At 43.6% G+C, this 13,982-nt stretch overlaps 1 protein-coding gene across 2 annotated transcripts in view; it reads left to right on the top strand.

The window, feature by feature from the left end:
• The window catches only part of LOC138959350 (uncharacterized), a 94,120-nt gene extending 87,188 nt beyond the window's left edge, over positions 1-6,932 (top strand). For both annotated transcript variants that reach the window (XM_070330780.1, XM_070330779.1), the window contains exon 19: positions 6,600-6,932. In XM_070330780.1, coding sequence (XP_070186881.1) covers positions 6,600-6,782 — 183 coding nt within the window. In that variant the 3' untranslated portion in view covers positions 6,783-6,932. The remainder of the gene's footprint in view (positions 1-6,599) is intronic.
• The last annotated feature ends 7,050 nt before the right edge of the window (positions 6,933-13,982 follow it).

The following is a 13,982-nucleotide window of genomic DNA, read 5'->3' as shown; positions in this document are numbered from 1 at the left end:
GGAACTCCCGAAGTCAACTTTCTAAGGCTGTTCACAATGCATGAACTGACTTGAACGCCAAAGTAGTGACAGCGAGAGTATTAAGGTCAAGGTCGGGGAAATTGGGGGAATCCCTACTAATACGCATGCGGCACGTTTCTATCAACATTTCAGTCAACGAAAATGGCAAGGCACGTGTGCCGCTCAAAAAGAAAGTAGACACAGAGGGGCGTTCTGCGCCTTTTTCAGATGGTGAAATTGCTGTACTCTTGACAGAAGTGTTTTACGAAAGAACGGTTATTCTGTCCAAATTTCAGAACAGTCTAACTGTTAAACATAAAGACGCTGTCTGGTCCAAAATTGCCAAAGAAGTGTCGCTCTCTCTCTCTCTCTCTCTCTCTCTCTCTCTCTCTCTCTCTCTCTCTCTCTCTCTCTCTCTCTCTCTCTCTCTTACGACACACGCACACACAGACAAACGTACACTCATGCACTACTGACACTATGACACAAGTGACACTGACGGCACACATAAACACACACACACACACCACACACTGCACACACACACACGCGCGCGCTCGCGCGCACACATATACACACACACACACGCACCCATACACGCACACACACAGTCACAAACAAATAACCACACACTCTCTCTCTCTCACTTTCTCTCATTCTCTCTCAATCTACACTCATACACACACAGAAACTATGATGACACAAGTGACACGTCACACACACACACACACACACACACACACCCACACACACACATACACACACACACACACACACACACACACACACACACATACTCACCGTAGTGACACACATATACACACGCGCGTACAGTTGAAAGTCAAGACATGATATGATTTTTTCAAAGCATAGGAAGGTTTCTTTTGCAAATGAATAAAATTAACACAGAGGCAAAACCCGGTTTTTGCAGCCGGAATGCAATTGCGGAGGCTTAAAAAGGAAAAGATTAATAAAAAATATATAGCTCCCGGCGGAACTTGAACCCGGAGCAAATGAACGAGAGTCCGGAACCGTTACCACTGCACTATGTTACTCGTGTAGAATAGAGGCATGATGAAAAAAGGCATTCTGAGTTATTCAGTCGTGCTGGTTTGAAAGCTCGCCACCTTCGCCGAATGACTCGAGCACGTTTTTTTCGGTCAGTAACTGATCGAACTGTCGCTTTTGAGTCACTCTGTTTTAAGCATTTCACCTAAATTAAACAAGAATGTCACAGTCCGTGTCTATGGTGCAAGGTAGGAGACCGTCTCATTGTAGCCAAGTTACGACAGTTGCTCGATTGACGCATTTCACGTCTTCGATATTGTGTCTGAGATAATTTCCCAATGAGCTGCCTTTAAAAACGGACTGTCCTGCAATTGTAGTATGCGCTGGAGGTTTCTTTTGGATGGGTAAGGACCCTTGAGATGCGATATCGTCGTATAATTATGTCAAGCGAGAGGCCCTTGACATTGGAAGTGGGAACTTCGAAAGCAAAGTTGCCAGCTACTCGGTATGCACGAGCTAAATTGAACGCCGAAGTAGTGGCTTCGAGAGTTCTGAGGTCAAGGTCGAGAAAATTGGGGGAATCCCAATTAGTGCGCATGCGTTTGTAAACGGTAGGCTTGGTGACCAGAAGAAACAAATCTCATCGCGAGTTCGTGTAATGGGCAAACGTTGATCGCGCTGTAGCTTTTACTATAATTGTTGTTTTTAACTGGTTGAACGAAAGCTGTGATAATTGTCCTTAAATAGAATGACTGTCTATAATAATGATTTCGTTGACCAGAATGTTGGGGACAATAAAAAAAGGTTGTTTATGTGGTAGCGAAGTCGGTTAACTTAAAACTCTTTTTGTGGTGTTTTTTTTAATGATTGTGTATCAGTAAAACTACTGGACAAAAATAGTTTGGTCAGAGCGAATGTTTGTGTTACTGGTAAATTTAAAAAGGTAGAACTCCATTTTTTGGGAATCAAGATATAAGGTGTAGTGAAAAGAAGATAAGTTCAGCGAATTTCATATTATTTGAGAAAATGTGTGTCCGAATTTTTAAAACAGAAAAATTGTTGTACTTAGGTGTTTGTAAATTACGTTTGTCCTCGTTAATTGTGAAGAGGATGTATGTTTATATAAAGTTCAAAGTCAAGATTGGATTTTTGTAGCCTACGTGCGTGTGTGCATGTGTATTAGACATAATACATAGACATAGAACACTTTATTATCTCAATTACGATAAACTCGGGTGTGGTGAATCACAATAAACAGCATAAAACGTAAGAACATGAATAAAATATCAAGGCGCAAATATAGTCAGCTCATCATAGTGTGGGGAGTGGGTACACACACACACACACACACACACACACACACACACACACACACACACACACACACACACACACACACACACCGTCGAACACACACATAACGTCGAACACACACACACACACACACACACACACACACACACACACACACACACACACACCGTCGAACACACACACGCCGTCGAACACACACATAACATCGAACACACACACACACACACACACACACACAAACACACACACACAAACACACACACAAACACACACACACACACACACACACAAACACACGGCACGCGCGAACACGCAAACAAACGTATGAAGGAACAGACGCACAATTATACCCGCACGCACGCGCACACAGGCAGACAGGCACTCGCACAAATACACACACACACACACACACACACACACACACACACACACACAAACACACACACACAGATAAAGCAATGACCAAAAAAATAGCAGAAACTTACACTTCAACACTCGAACACACACACACACACACACACACACACACACACACACAGACACACACACGCACGCACACAAACACACGTACGCATACACACACACACACAAACACACACACACACACACACACACACTCACACATGCACAGAACGACGCCCATTTTCATAGAAACACAGTAACCCCCTCGTATATGCGGGAATGAAAGAGTGGTGGCCAATGACCCAGAACAAACAAAAGTCAAAGCTGGCAACTCAGGTTTGTATTCAGGGAAATTTGCACGAAATGCATGCAGAAGATACGACTTTTCCCTCTATTTTCTCTCTTTGGGAGCGTCAGCTCGGTTTGACATGAAAAACTGAAGAAAAGCCCTGCCTTTTTGCACTGAGAAACTGTGGAAGTAGCGTGTTTACTACTGGGTCTGGCTGTAGTACATTTACCCTCATTTACTTCCTCGTTAGCTTTCAAAGTAAACTCTTTTTTCGTCCCATGCATGCGAAAGTGAGGATGTACTTCCGATGTCACTCAAAACTTTAGAAGTAGTCGCAAAATACCCTGAGTTACTTCCTCGCTTTGCTTCGAGGTAAACCCTTTTTCCGGCCCATGCATACGAAAGTGAGGCAAGTACTTCCGATGTCACTCAAAACTTCGGGAGTTGTCGCGAACTTCCCCCATAAGCATACGGGCCCAGATGGTCGCACTCAATACTTCAAGCGTCGGCTGAATGCAACCAGTTGGACTCGATGCAACCAGTTTCAGCTCTATGCAACCAGTTGGACTCGATGCAACCAGTTTCAGCTCTATGCAACCAGCTGGACTCGATGCTACCAGTTTCAGCTCTATGCAACCAGTTGGACTCGATGCAACCAGTTTCAGCTCTATGCAACCAGTTGCATTCAAGTTTGTCATCTAGAGCATATGATGCCTAAATGGTGGTTGAGCCTTTTTGAAAAGGGAATCATGGTCGTGTACGACTGTTTCGACGGTCGTGTGCAGCCAGTTGTATATAGAGAATACTACATGGCTTGCTGTGTCGTACCAGATTTACACGAGTTATTTTTTAAAATATTGAACTGCGAGCGAAAGCGAGCTGTTCACTATTTGAAAAAGCAACGAGTGTAAATCTGGTACGACACAGCAAGCCATGTAGTATTCTGTTTATCCTTCATACTGTACTTGCGTGTATTTTACTGAAAATGTCCTGCAGTCGAGGCAGCTAAATTGAAGACGCTTGTTTTGGAACCTCGATCTCTTCTAAAGCCTCATGCAATCTGTTACGTCAAAGTAAAGAAACGTCACTCTGAAAGTGTGGCGTGACGTGTTAGTTCTAAAAATTCATCGAGGGTAATTAGCGAGCGCAATTTTTTTTTCTATAATGACGTTTGTCTGGGTGACTTTGGCATCATAAGCAGTGGAAAAACAGGTCCTTGCCAGACTTGCTTGACATGACCTCATTTACATGATATACACACGTGTGATTTGAACGATTATTATCTCACGAGTGTCTCTCTCACGTATGTAGGATAAAGATAATTTCGAGATCTTCGGGGGTGAATTCTCTTGACAATCATGCATAGGTGTGTTTGCTGGGACCTATTTGCTGTCAAGTAGTACTTTGATGACATCTGGTAATTGTCGCTTCCCGTAGACTTGTGCTTCTCCCTCGTTCTTCTCTTCTAAGAGGATGACAAATGCAGCTGTCCCACGCAGGTCAGCCGGGGTCCTGTAAATTTGAAGACATAATTACTCTCTCGCTATATATTCATGTAGTCATGCCGCGAACGAAAGAAAAGTTCAGTCATTCAACAGTTTTTGTTTGAAAAGAAAAGTAGCTGGCCTTTTGATCATTGCGTTACAGATTCAAATTTTAAGAGCTGTCTGCATTTTGTTTCTGAAATTCAAAGTACGATCATCCATACTGAACATGAGCTACGTTTTATCTTGTCATTCGTCAAGCAAAGACCACCAGACGACAACAATTTCCAGAATGTTCCCGAAATTCCAAACTAATTACTAATTGTTTTTAAAGAAGAAAACTCAAAGCCTACTTTGTTTTTGGCTATGAGTACTTGAACACATTTTATCATTTTAAGCTCCTATTCGATCCTTGCTGGTTTTATGTCTCGTTCGCAAACAGATTTACGGCCTTCACGCCGTCCCAACATGCTGCTGATCCATAAACAAACGGGAAGCTGACGAGTAAAGAAGAGCATACTATTAACCAGCTGTTTGTTTTTTGTTAAAAAGCGGATTAAGAAAATCGAAAGGATGTCGTCGCTTGTTTTCTCGAAACCCTTTTTATTTTAGATGCTTTATAACGTGTTGCTCCCCCAAAACCATTTTATTTGAGGAATGGAAATAGCTAGCTACTTTTCAGACATTTTGTTGCAGTTATGAGTGTGAATGGCCGGCCTAGACCTTTAGTTTATACACACACGCAAACACACATGTGCACACACGCACAAACGCACGCACTTACAAACGCACGTACACACAAACACACACAAACGCACGCACACACAAACACAAGCGCACACGCAAGCACACATACAGACCGCGCGCGGGTCGGGCGTCTGCACCCTTTTACATTATACTCATGTGTACTCACACAGACACAGAGAGGCACACACACTGTCTGTCTGCCTGTATGTCAGCCCCCTCTCCCTCGTTCCTTCTCTCTCTCTCTCTCTCTCTCTCTCTCTCTCTCTCTCTCTCTCTCTCTCTCTCTCTCTTTCTCTATCTCTCTCTCTCTGTCTGTCTCTCTCTGTCTCTGTCTCTCTGTCTCTGTCTCTCTGTCTCTGTCTCTCTGTCTCTCTCTGTTTCTCTCTCTCTGTCTCTCTCTCTCTCTCTCTCTCTCTCTCTCTCTCTTGGAATACAAGTTGGATGCTTCCGAACGATGTTTGTAACGGACTGAAACCAATGTGAACACATGATAGCTGATCGTTTGACTTTCCAAACCCCACGTTCCCTTTCGCAATGGGCCCTGTGTTTACGCGAATAAACATTCTGACTTCTGATTTCTCTCTCTCTCTCTCTCTCTCTCTCTCTCTCTCTCTCTCTCTCTCTCTCTCTCTCTCTCTCTCTCTCTCTCTCTCTCATTCGGGGGCGGGGACGTAGCTCAGTTGGTAGCGCGCTGGCTTTGTAACCAGTTGGTCGCTATCAGCGTGGGTTCGATCCCCACGTTCGGCGAGAGATTTATTTCTCGGAGTCAACTTTGTGCAGACTCTCTTCGGTGTCCGAACACCCCCGTGTGCACACATGCGCACGAAAAAGATCCCACGCTCACAGCGAAAGTCTCAGGGCTTGGAAAACACGAAGACATGCATTCATCATCTCTCGGCGTCTCCGATAATCATGATCGTATTTCGATACTTTGACGAGACAAACTCAATGCTGGTGTGTCGAAGAAGACAGCCACAGCGGGCTTGTTCGAATCAAAGTATCACACCATATCTTCAACGTATTACCAATACCTGTCCCAATATAGACCAGTTGGTCTAAGAGGACGTTAAACCCTAATAGTCAGTCAGTCTCTCTTTCTCTCTCTCTCTCTATTTTTTTTCTCTCTCTCACTCTCTCTCTCTACCTCTCTCTCTTCCTCTCTCTCTCTCTCTCTCTCTCTCTCTCTCTCTCTTATCCCCCTCTTCGCAATCCCCTACCTGTCCGACTCTAACAGAGACGTTCATTTTACTTTTCCATCTCGTTCTACCATCCACTTTCCCCCTCATTCAATAACTTTACGTCAACCATGATCATTGCAAGTCTCACACACCTTCTACTTCCCCAATCTGTTTCAGGAGTGTCCCTTTCCTACCGATGGAGCCTTACAAAGTGGTCTTCAAGACTGCGTCAACTGGGAAGCCTACCGCGCACGCGTGTACCGTCGACTGGTGACGGATATCCGGGACAAGCAGGTCCGCAGAAAACAGTATCTGCCGAATATTCCCGGACGCTACTGCTTCCGGTCTGGTCCTTTATGACTTGTTAGTGATTAGTGAAGAAGACTGTGGAAAACTCTGGGACTTTTATTTTTTTAAATACATTTTACCTGCGTGTATAGAGCATAAAATGTTTTCAAAGAATATGCGTGTAAATGGCTGAAAACATGAACCATGTGTCAAAGCTTCTTAAAGTACGCGTGTGGAATGAGTAAATTGTGTGTGTGTGTGTGTGTGTGTGTGTGTGTGTGTGTGTGTGTGTGTGTGTGTGTGTGTGTGTACCCATGTTTCCACAGGTTTGGTTGCCTAAATCACCATAAGGCAACCATCCACACGTGGATGACAACCTAAACTCTGGATGGCAACCTAATTGTGTGGATGGTCGCTTCATTTAACACCGTTAAATTGACTTTTTTGACGGAAAGAATGTCATAACAATGTTCAAAATGACATTCTTTCCGTCCTCTATAGGCGACGAAATAGGTCAAATTTTGTGCATTTTTTAGTGCAAAATTCTTCGATGCCGGAGCGAGTACTGCACCCAGTGCTGTTGTAGTGCAAGTGCACTAGAAAGGCACTACACCCAGTGCCGCCTCTTAGGTAACCATCCACACTTTAGGTATGTGTGTGTGTGTGTGTGTGTAAGGAAAAATGCGACACATTCTCAAAGCCACGGTGAAGTTAAAGCAAATGAAATAGGGAATGATTGACAGGAAGAAAAAGTGTGCACACAATAACAGAGGCAGACAAAAAGTTACACACACACACACACACTAACACACACACACACACACACACACATACACACACACACACACACACACACACACACACACACACACACTAACACACACTCACATACAGAATACCAAGGTCATTTCTTTCCTGATTTTTATTATGAAATACAAACAGGCAAGCCCACCGTTTATGTTCCCAATACAAAAGTACACAAAATAGCACTTCTGCACGCCCGATCATGGCTACATAGCCCCGAACAATACACATGGGTCACATGACCGACATATTGTACAACATAAATTTAGGCCAACTTGTCCGCACGTGCCGATACACTGGACAAAACAGGGTCAACGTCATCATACTGAGTGACATAACAGGGCGTACGTCACAATATCTAACAAAGGTATTGCACAGTCATGTTAGTTCTGTGTGCAGAGAACGACATCAAATTTGGCATCTTTTCGTTTCATATTTAAAACCACATTCACACTTTAGCCGCTTTTTCATGATGAAGACAGTGCGCATTTTTACTTTTTATTTTTAATTGTTTTATATTGTACTAAGAATAACTTTCTTTTGGTGAGTGTCTGTTTTTGTGAGACTAATCCTAACAATGCAGAGCATTCCCCTCCCCTCTCCCCTCCCCTTCCCTCTCCCCTCCCCCCTCCCAACCCCAACCAATTTTCACAAACACATCTCTAATTCTGCAGAGTTTTATCTCAAGGACTATTCAATTCTCATTTGTTCCTTATTTCCTTTCGACTGGGCTCATGTCCTGATTTTCTTTTCCATCTGCGGACATATCGATCTAATGTCTGCAAAAATGATGTCCGTACTATAATGAAGACCAGAACTGACATTACCAGCGTATGAATGGCATAAATTTAGACTAAAGAGGAAATTATTAGATGCGCTGCACGCGTTGGTCGATCAGGAAGTGAGATCAGGAAAAAACACCTGCCTCAGAAAAGTGCGAACCCAGCACATTTCTGAATTCAGTCCCTAATTGGGTTTACGTGTAAGTCCACCTTGCCAGGAAGTCTTCCCCATCTCTCGTGACTATAATGAAAAAGAAATTTACTTTTTGTCGCAGGTGGCAAGTTATATATATATATATTAGAATATTCTGTTCTTTTCTACCTAGAACTCCAGCGCAATTTTTGCAGAGTACACATAATAATACCAGGATATGAGCAAACATTTTGGAGTGCTAAGTATGTGGGGGTACAAGGCACACTAATTAGCTAAAAAATACCCATATATACAACAACAAAAACATGCGCATACACTTGCTCTCACACACGTACATGTACACACACTCACGCCAATAATAACATACTCGTGTAGACACACTTTCGGACAGGCAGGCAGATAGGCAAACGGAAACTATAGTACACACCGTATAACCCATACGCGCACACGCACACGCACGCACGCACACACTAACACATACACGCACACAAACACACATACACACACACTGTCTGACAAACACACACACACCGATACACACACATATCCTATCTATTGCTCACTCTGTGTGGTCTAAATCCAGTGAAACACCTCATGAGAACTTTCCTTCCTTTGCCCCCCCCCTCCCCCTCAACTGCCTCCTCCTTGTTCCTACAGAGGCTGAAGGAAACACTGATCGAAGATCCCTTATTGTAACAGAATTATTTCACCATCTTTTGAAATCTTACTCGCATAGCAAGATCTGAATTGATAAGAGACATTGATTTTTTGGTGGAAATGGTCTTTGAAGATGAAGCTAGGACACAACTGACGTAGGCTATAGTGGAGACGTATTTGATTTGTTTTCTTTGTTTCTTCTGTATTCTTCCAAATGTTTTGTGTTGGGGATAAGTTACAGATTTAACAGAGAAGGCCTGAATGTGTGTGTGTGTGTGTGTGTGTGTGTGTGTGTGTGTGTGTGTGAAGAGCCTGTGAGTGTGTGTGTGTGTGTGTGTGTGTGTGTGTATGTGTGCGTGCGTGTGTGCGTGTGAAGAGCCTGTGTCTATCTGTGTAAGTGAGTGTGTGCGTTTCAGCGCGCGTACGTGCTGTCGTCCCTGGTTGCGGCAAATTAATGGTAGAAGTAATTCCATCCTTTAACCGAAGTCTCAGAAACAGCATTTGGCTTTCACATCTACTACATGAAGAAATCCCCAAGGGCGGTGATAGCACGTAAACACCTACTAGACAGAAACACCGCATGCGTGTGAACGCTAAAATCAATCAGGGAAACGTGGAGAAACTAAGCAACCACCGTGCGACAAGCACTTAATGCTTTGGCTTCAACATGTTGATTTTAACAGCTGATTTTCCCTTATTTTCACACTTCTCTGTCTTCAGGTAGCTGTAATACCTGTATTGCGAACACACACTCAGCACAAGCACACACACACACACGCACACAAGTACACACCTGCACGCACGCACGCACGCACGCGCGCGCACACACACGCACACGCGCGCACGTAAGTACACACCTGCACGCACGCACGCACGCGCGCGCTCGCACACACACACACACACACACACACACACATACAAGATACCACCAAGAAGCTACAAACACAAACAAACGGACACACACGCACGCACGCCTGTTCACACAAGCACGTTTTGTCTACGATGGTGGTAGTTATAGCCCACCGAAGGGAATTATCTTTTTAATAGCAAATCTCAGCTAAATCATAGGCTTCATCTGCGTTAAATCATAACAGCATGTTCTAAAATTTAAAAAAAAAAGCGTTCTTATCCATAATTATTTCTAAGGCCTTTTACAGTATTTTTAAGTGCGTTATGTATGTACACTCGAAGTTGCCGTGTCATCAGCTTACGACAAAATTATGTTCAGTTTTTGACGCTACGACCACATCACAGTAAGCTACTTACAAACAAATAGTCTGCATCACAAACACCTCAATATCGATCCAAACACGCACGTCAACTCTGGCACCTTGTACGTAATTAGTAAAGATGTCTCTTTTGTCAAAGGGAAAAGGATTCGACGAAGTGACATTCGACGAAGTGTCGTCCGACTGAATACACGTCCATATCGTACACATAAACTGGCCTGAATGAACACAGCAAAGATGTTCAAACAAAACGTGATGATGCGATGTATGAATGAATGACACATTACACTATCAACGACGTGCACTGTCCTTCAAGCGTCCCTGACCATGCACACCACCTCAAATCTGCCCAGGCTTTTACACGGGATACGACCATCCTTCCACTTTGATGAATACCGAAATTCAGCAGCCTGACCGCTACATGTAGAAAGTTTTTGTATGTACCAATTTTGGAGATTGACATAAATGTCAGTCGAGTTGCAAAATATATTCATAACAATTCCGTTCCTGCACAGAAAACATACGGGCTGAAGACTTTTGGTGTGCGTCCCAGGGGAAGGATTATCCCATACCAAGCAAAAGTTTGGACGGGTCTGAGGTGATGTAAAAACAAAAAACAAAACAACACCGATGGGTACAGTCGACCCTCTCAATAAGGACCACGCCAGGGAACGACCAAAATAATGTGGTCGTCACAGACAGGTGTCGCTGTGTGGAAAGGTGAATGACAGGTAAAAACCTGTCCGGGCCAGCTGGGGTGGTCGTTGTGGCCAAATGGTGGTTTTTGAGAGGGTGATCGCAAGGGCATTATCGACTTTCAAGCTATGATCCCCAACAAAACGATATTCCAGCATGAATTCATGTTGCAATGTACATACGGCACACTGCATTATTAACACATTTCTTGCGACATTTTGTGAGCGTACAGTAACAGCTTTCATGCAATGGGAAATGGGATTTTCTCTGTTCTAACGGCAAGCGAGGGTGACATTTTCCATAACAACCTTAGCCGATCATACAGATGAACACATGGTTCAGCTATGTACATATTTACAATATCATGTTTGCTTGAAGTTTAAACCCTAAAGCTATTGCAGCAGAGTCCAAGACAGCAATATATACAATCCACAGGTACATGACCCTAGGTGATCACGTGGTGATAAGGGGGGAGGTGGCGGAGTGGGGCTCTTGTCTACTTGTAATATGTAAAAGTATTATTGTTTTGTAAACCGACACGGTTGGCCTCGTGGTAAGGCGTCCGCCCCGTGATCGGGAGGTCGTGGGTTCGAACCCCGGCCGGGTCATACCTAAGACTTTAAAATTGGCAATCTAGTGGCTGCTCCGCCTGGCGTCTGGCATTATGGGGTTAGTGCTAGGACTGGTTGGTCCGGTGTCAGAATAATGTGACTGGGTGAGACATGAAAGCCTGTGCTGCGACTTCTGTCTTGTGTGTGGCGCACGTTATATGTCAAAAGCAGCACCGCCCTGATATGGCCCTTCGTGGTCGGCTGGGCGGCAAACAAACAAACAAACAAACAAAATTGTTTTGTAATAGTATTAGGCACGAGAACACACCCAACCCATGCACAAGCCTCGCCCACCTCGTGTGACTTGCCTCCTCATGTAAGCTATTATGCTCAGCTCACCATCTCTGATATGTCCAGACTTCCTCCAGTTCGACACATACCAAAAATCGACTGCCTGGCTGCTTACTATGCAGATTTGGAATTTTGTTTTCTTTTTGCGAACTAATGTCGTAACTGACACCGGTGTCAACATAAAAAAATCAATTCAGCAAAATAACAAATGAAAAGTAAAACATTCCACTCTGTATAGAGTGCGGCCATTCCGTGTGAGAGCTTGATCTGTGATGGTCGACATGACATTGTACGCGGAAAGGATGACAGTACTTATACAACGTACTCACAATCTCATTAACTCCCCCTCCCCCCCCCCCCCCCCCCAAAAAAAATAACAGAAGAAAAAAAGAAGAAAAAAAACCCAGAAAAAAACACGAAAACAACCCATTCAAACAATAAAGAAAGAAAAAGCAAGCAACCAACCAACCAACCAAACACACACACACACACACACACACACACACACACTTACACACACGCACACACGTACGCACGCACGCACACACGCACGCATACAATCAAAAAATCAAAAAACAAAACTCAACAGTCGTCCATAATGCGAACATGTTACCAAGCACAACATACACTTCAGCAAATCCGTATATTCATTGTGTGGATTGTATAGCTAACCATTAGACAACTGGAATCAACCGACGACTTCGCTGGTAGAAGGGACGGGGTAAGGACTGCACATAACTGACATCTGATTGTTTACAACCCCATTAGACAAAAAAGCACAACATGATGGCTACAATATTAATGTACAAATACACTGCGATATATGTGCAACAGGCACAGTGAGCAGCAATTTCATGATTCAGTTGGAACTGTTCGGCACATATTTGTACAAAGAATACTTTAGGTTATGGCAACACGATGCTGACAAAACACGACAATTCTAAATATAAAATGATAATGACAAAAATATCTCCCTTGGTGTTGAAATAGTAAACATCAGGGAGCTTATAATCTAATACACTTAGTTTCAAAATACATTGTAACCCAGCTTGTCAACATAGAAACGAATAACTCTGAAATAACACAAACAGCGCATTTTCCCAAATTCGCCGATGACCAAAACCCACGAGGTTCAGCTGTACGCTGTGTATTTGTGTTGCTTATAAAAGTATGTACGACAATGCAAACATCACTGTTCTGTCAGAAACACAATCCAACACTAGCAAACAAAGATGAAAAGAAATCCATTGTGTAAGTACTGTTATGAAGGCTAAAACCTAACGAGGAAAAGTCATGAAATGTCAAATAAAATGAAACATAAAAAAAAACCACAGAAAACATGACTACCTCCATCCCTGACTCTCGGAAATTTTTTACAAATAAAAGATGCAAATTCGTGCAATCTGAGAACCTCAATAATGATCTCATGATCTTTGAAAATGACAGAAATGTGCCAACTGACAGAAACATCGCGTGCCTGCTAACCCCCCTGATCAAATTTCCCATGTGAGCCTTTAACAACCGAAAGCCTCTATCCCCTCCGCCACCCAATAACCCCCCCCCCCCCCCCGCCCCTCCCCCAGCCACTTCGTGTGTTTTGTCCTTGTAGAATGTTCACCTTCTTTCATGTCTGGTATCGTCTTGTGTCCGCCTCGTGACACTAACTGAGAAGAAATACAAATTGAAATGTAACACGTCACTCAATGCCGCCCCATAGCGATGACGTCATCATCCTAAGCACTGTTGAAAAAAAAAATAAAGCGATGTCTTGCAAACCATACTTCGTTACTCCATGCTCCTGTGCAAACCATACTTCGTTACTCCACGCTCTTGTGCAAACCGTACTTCGTTACTCCATGCTCCTGTGCAAACCATACTTCGTTACTCCATGCTCTTGTGCAAACCATACTTCGTTACTCCATGCTCCTGTGCAAACCATACTTCGTTACTCCATGCTCCTGTGCAAACCATACTTCGTTACTCCATGCTGCTGTGCAAACCATACTTCGTTACTCCATGCTCCTGTGCAAACCATACTTCGTTACTCC

This window comes from Littorina saxatilis, linkage group LG2, assembly GCF_037325665.1.
Source record: "Littorina saxatilis isolate snail1 linkage group LG2, US_GU_Lsax_2.0, whole genome shotgun sequence".
Lineage (NCBI taxonomy): Eukaryota > Metazoa > Mollusca > Gastropoda > Littorinimorpha > Littorinidae > Littorina > Littorina saxatilis.
This window is presented reverse-complemented; position numbering and strand designations above follow the sequence as displayed.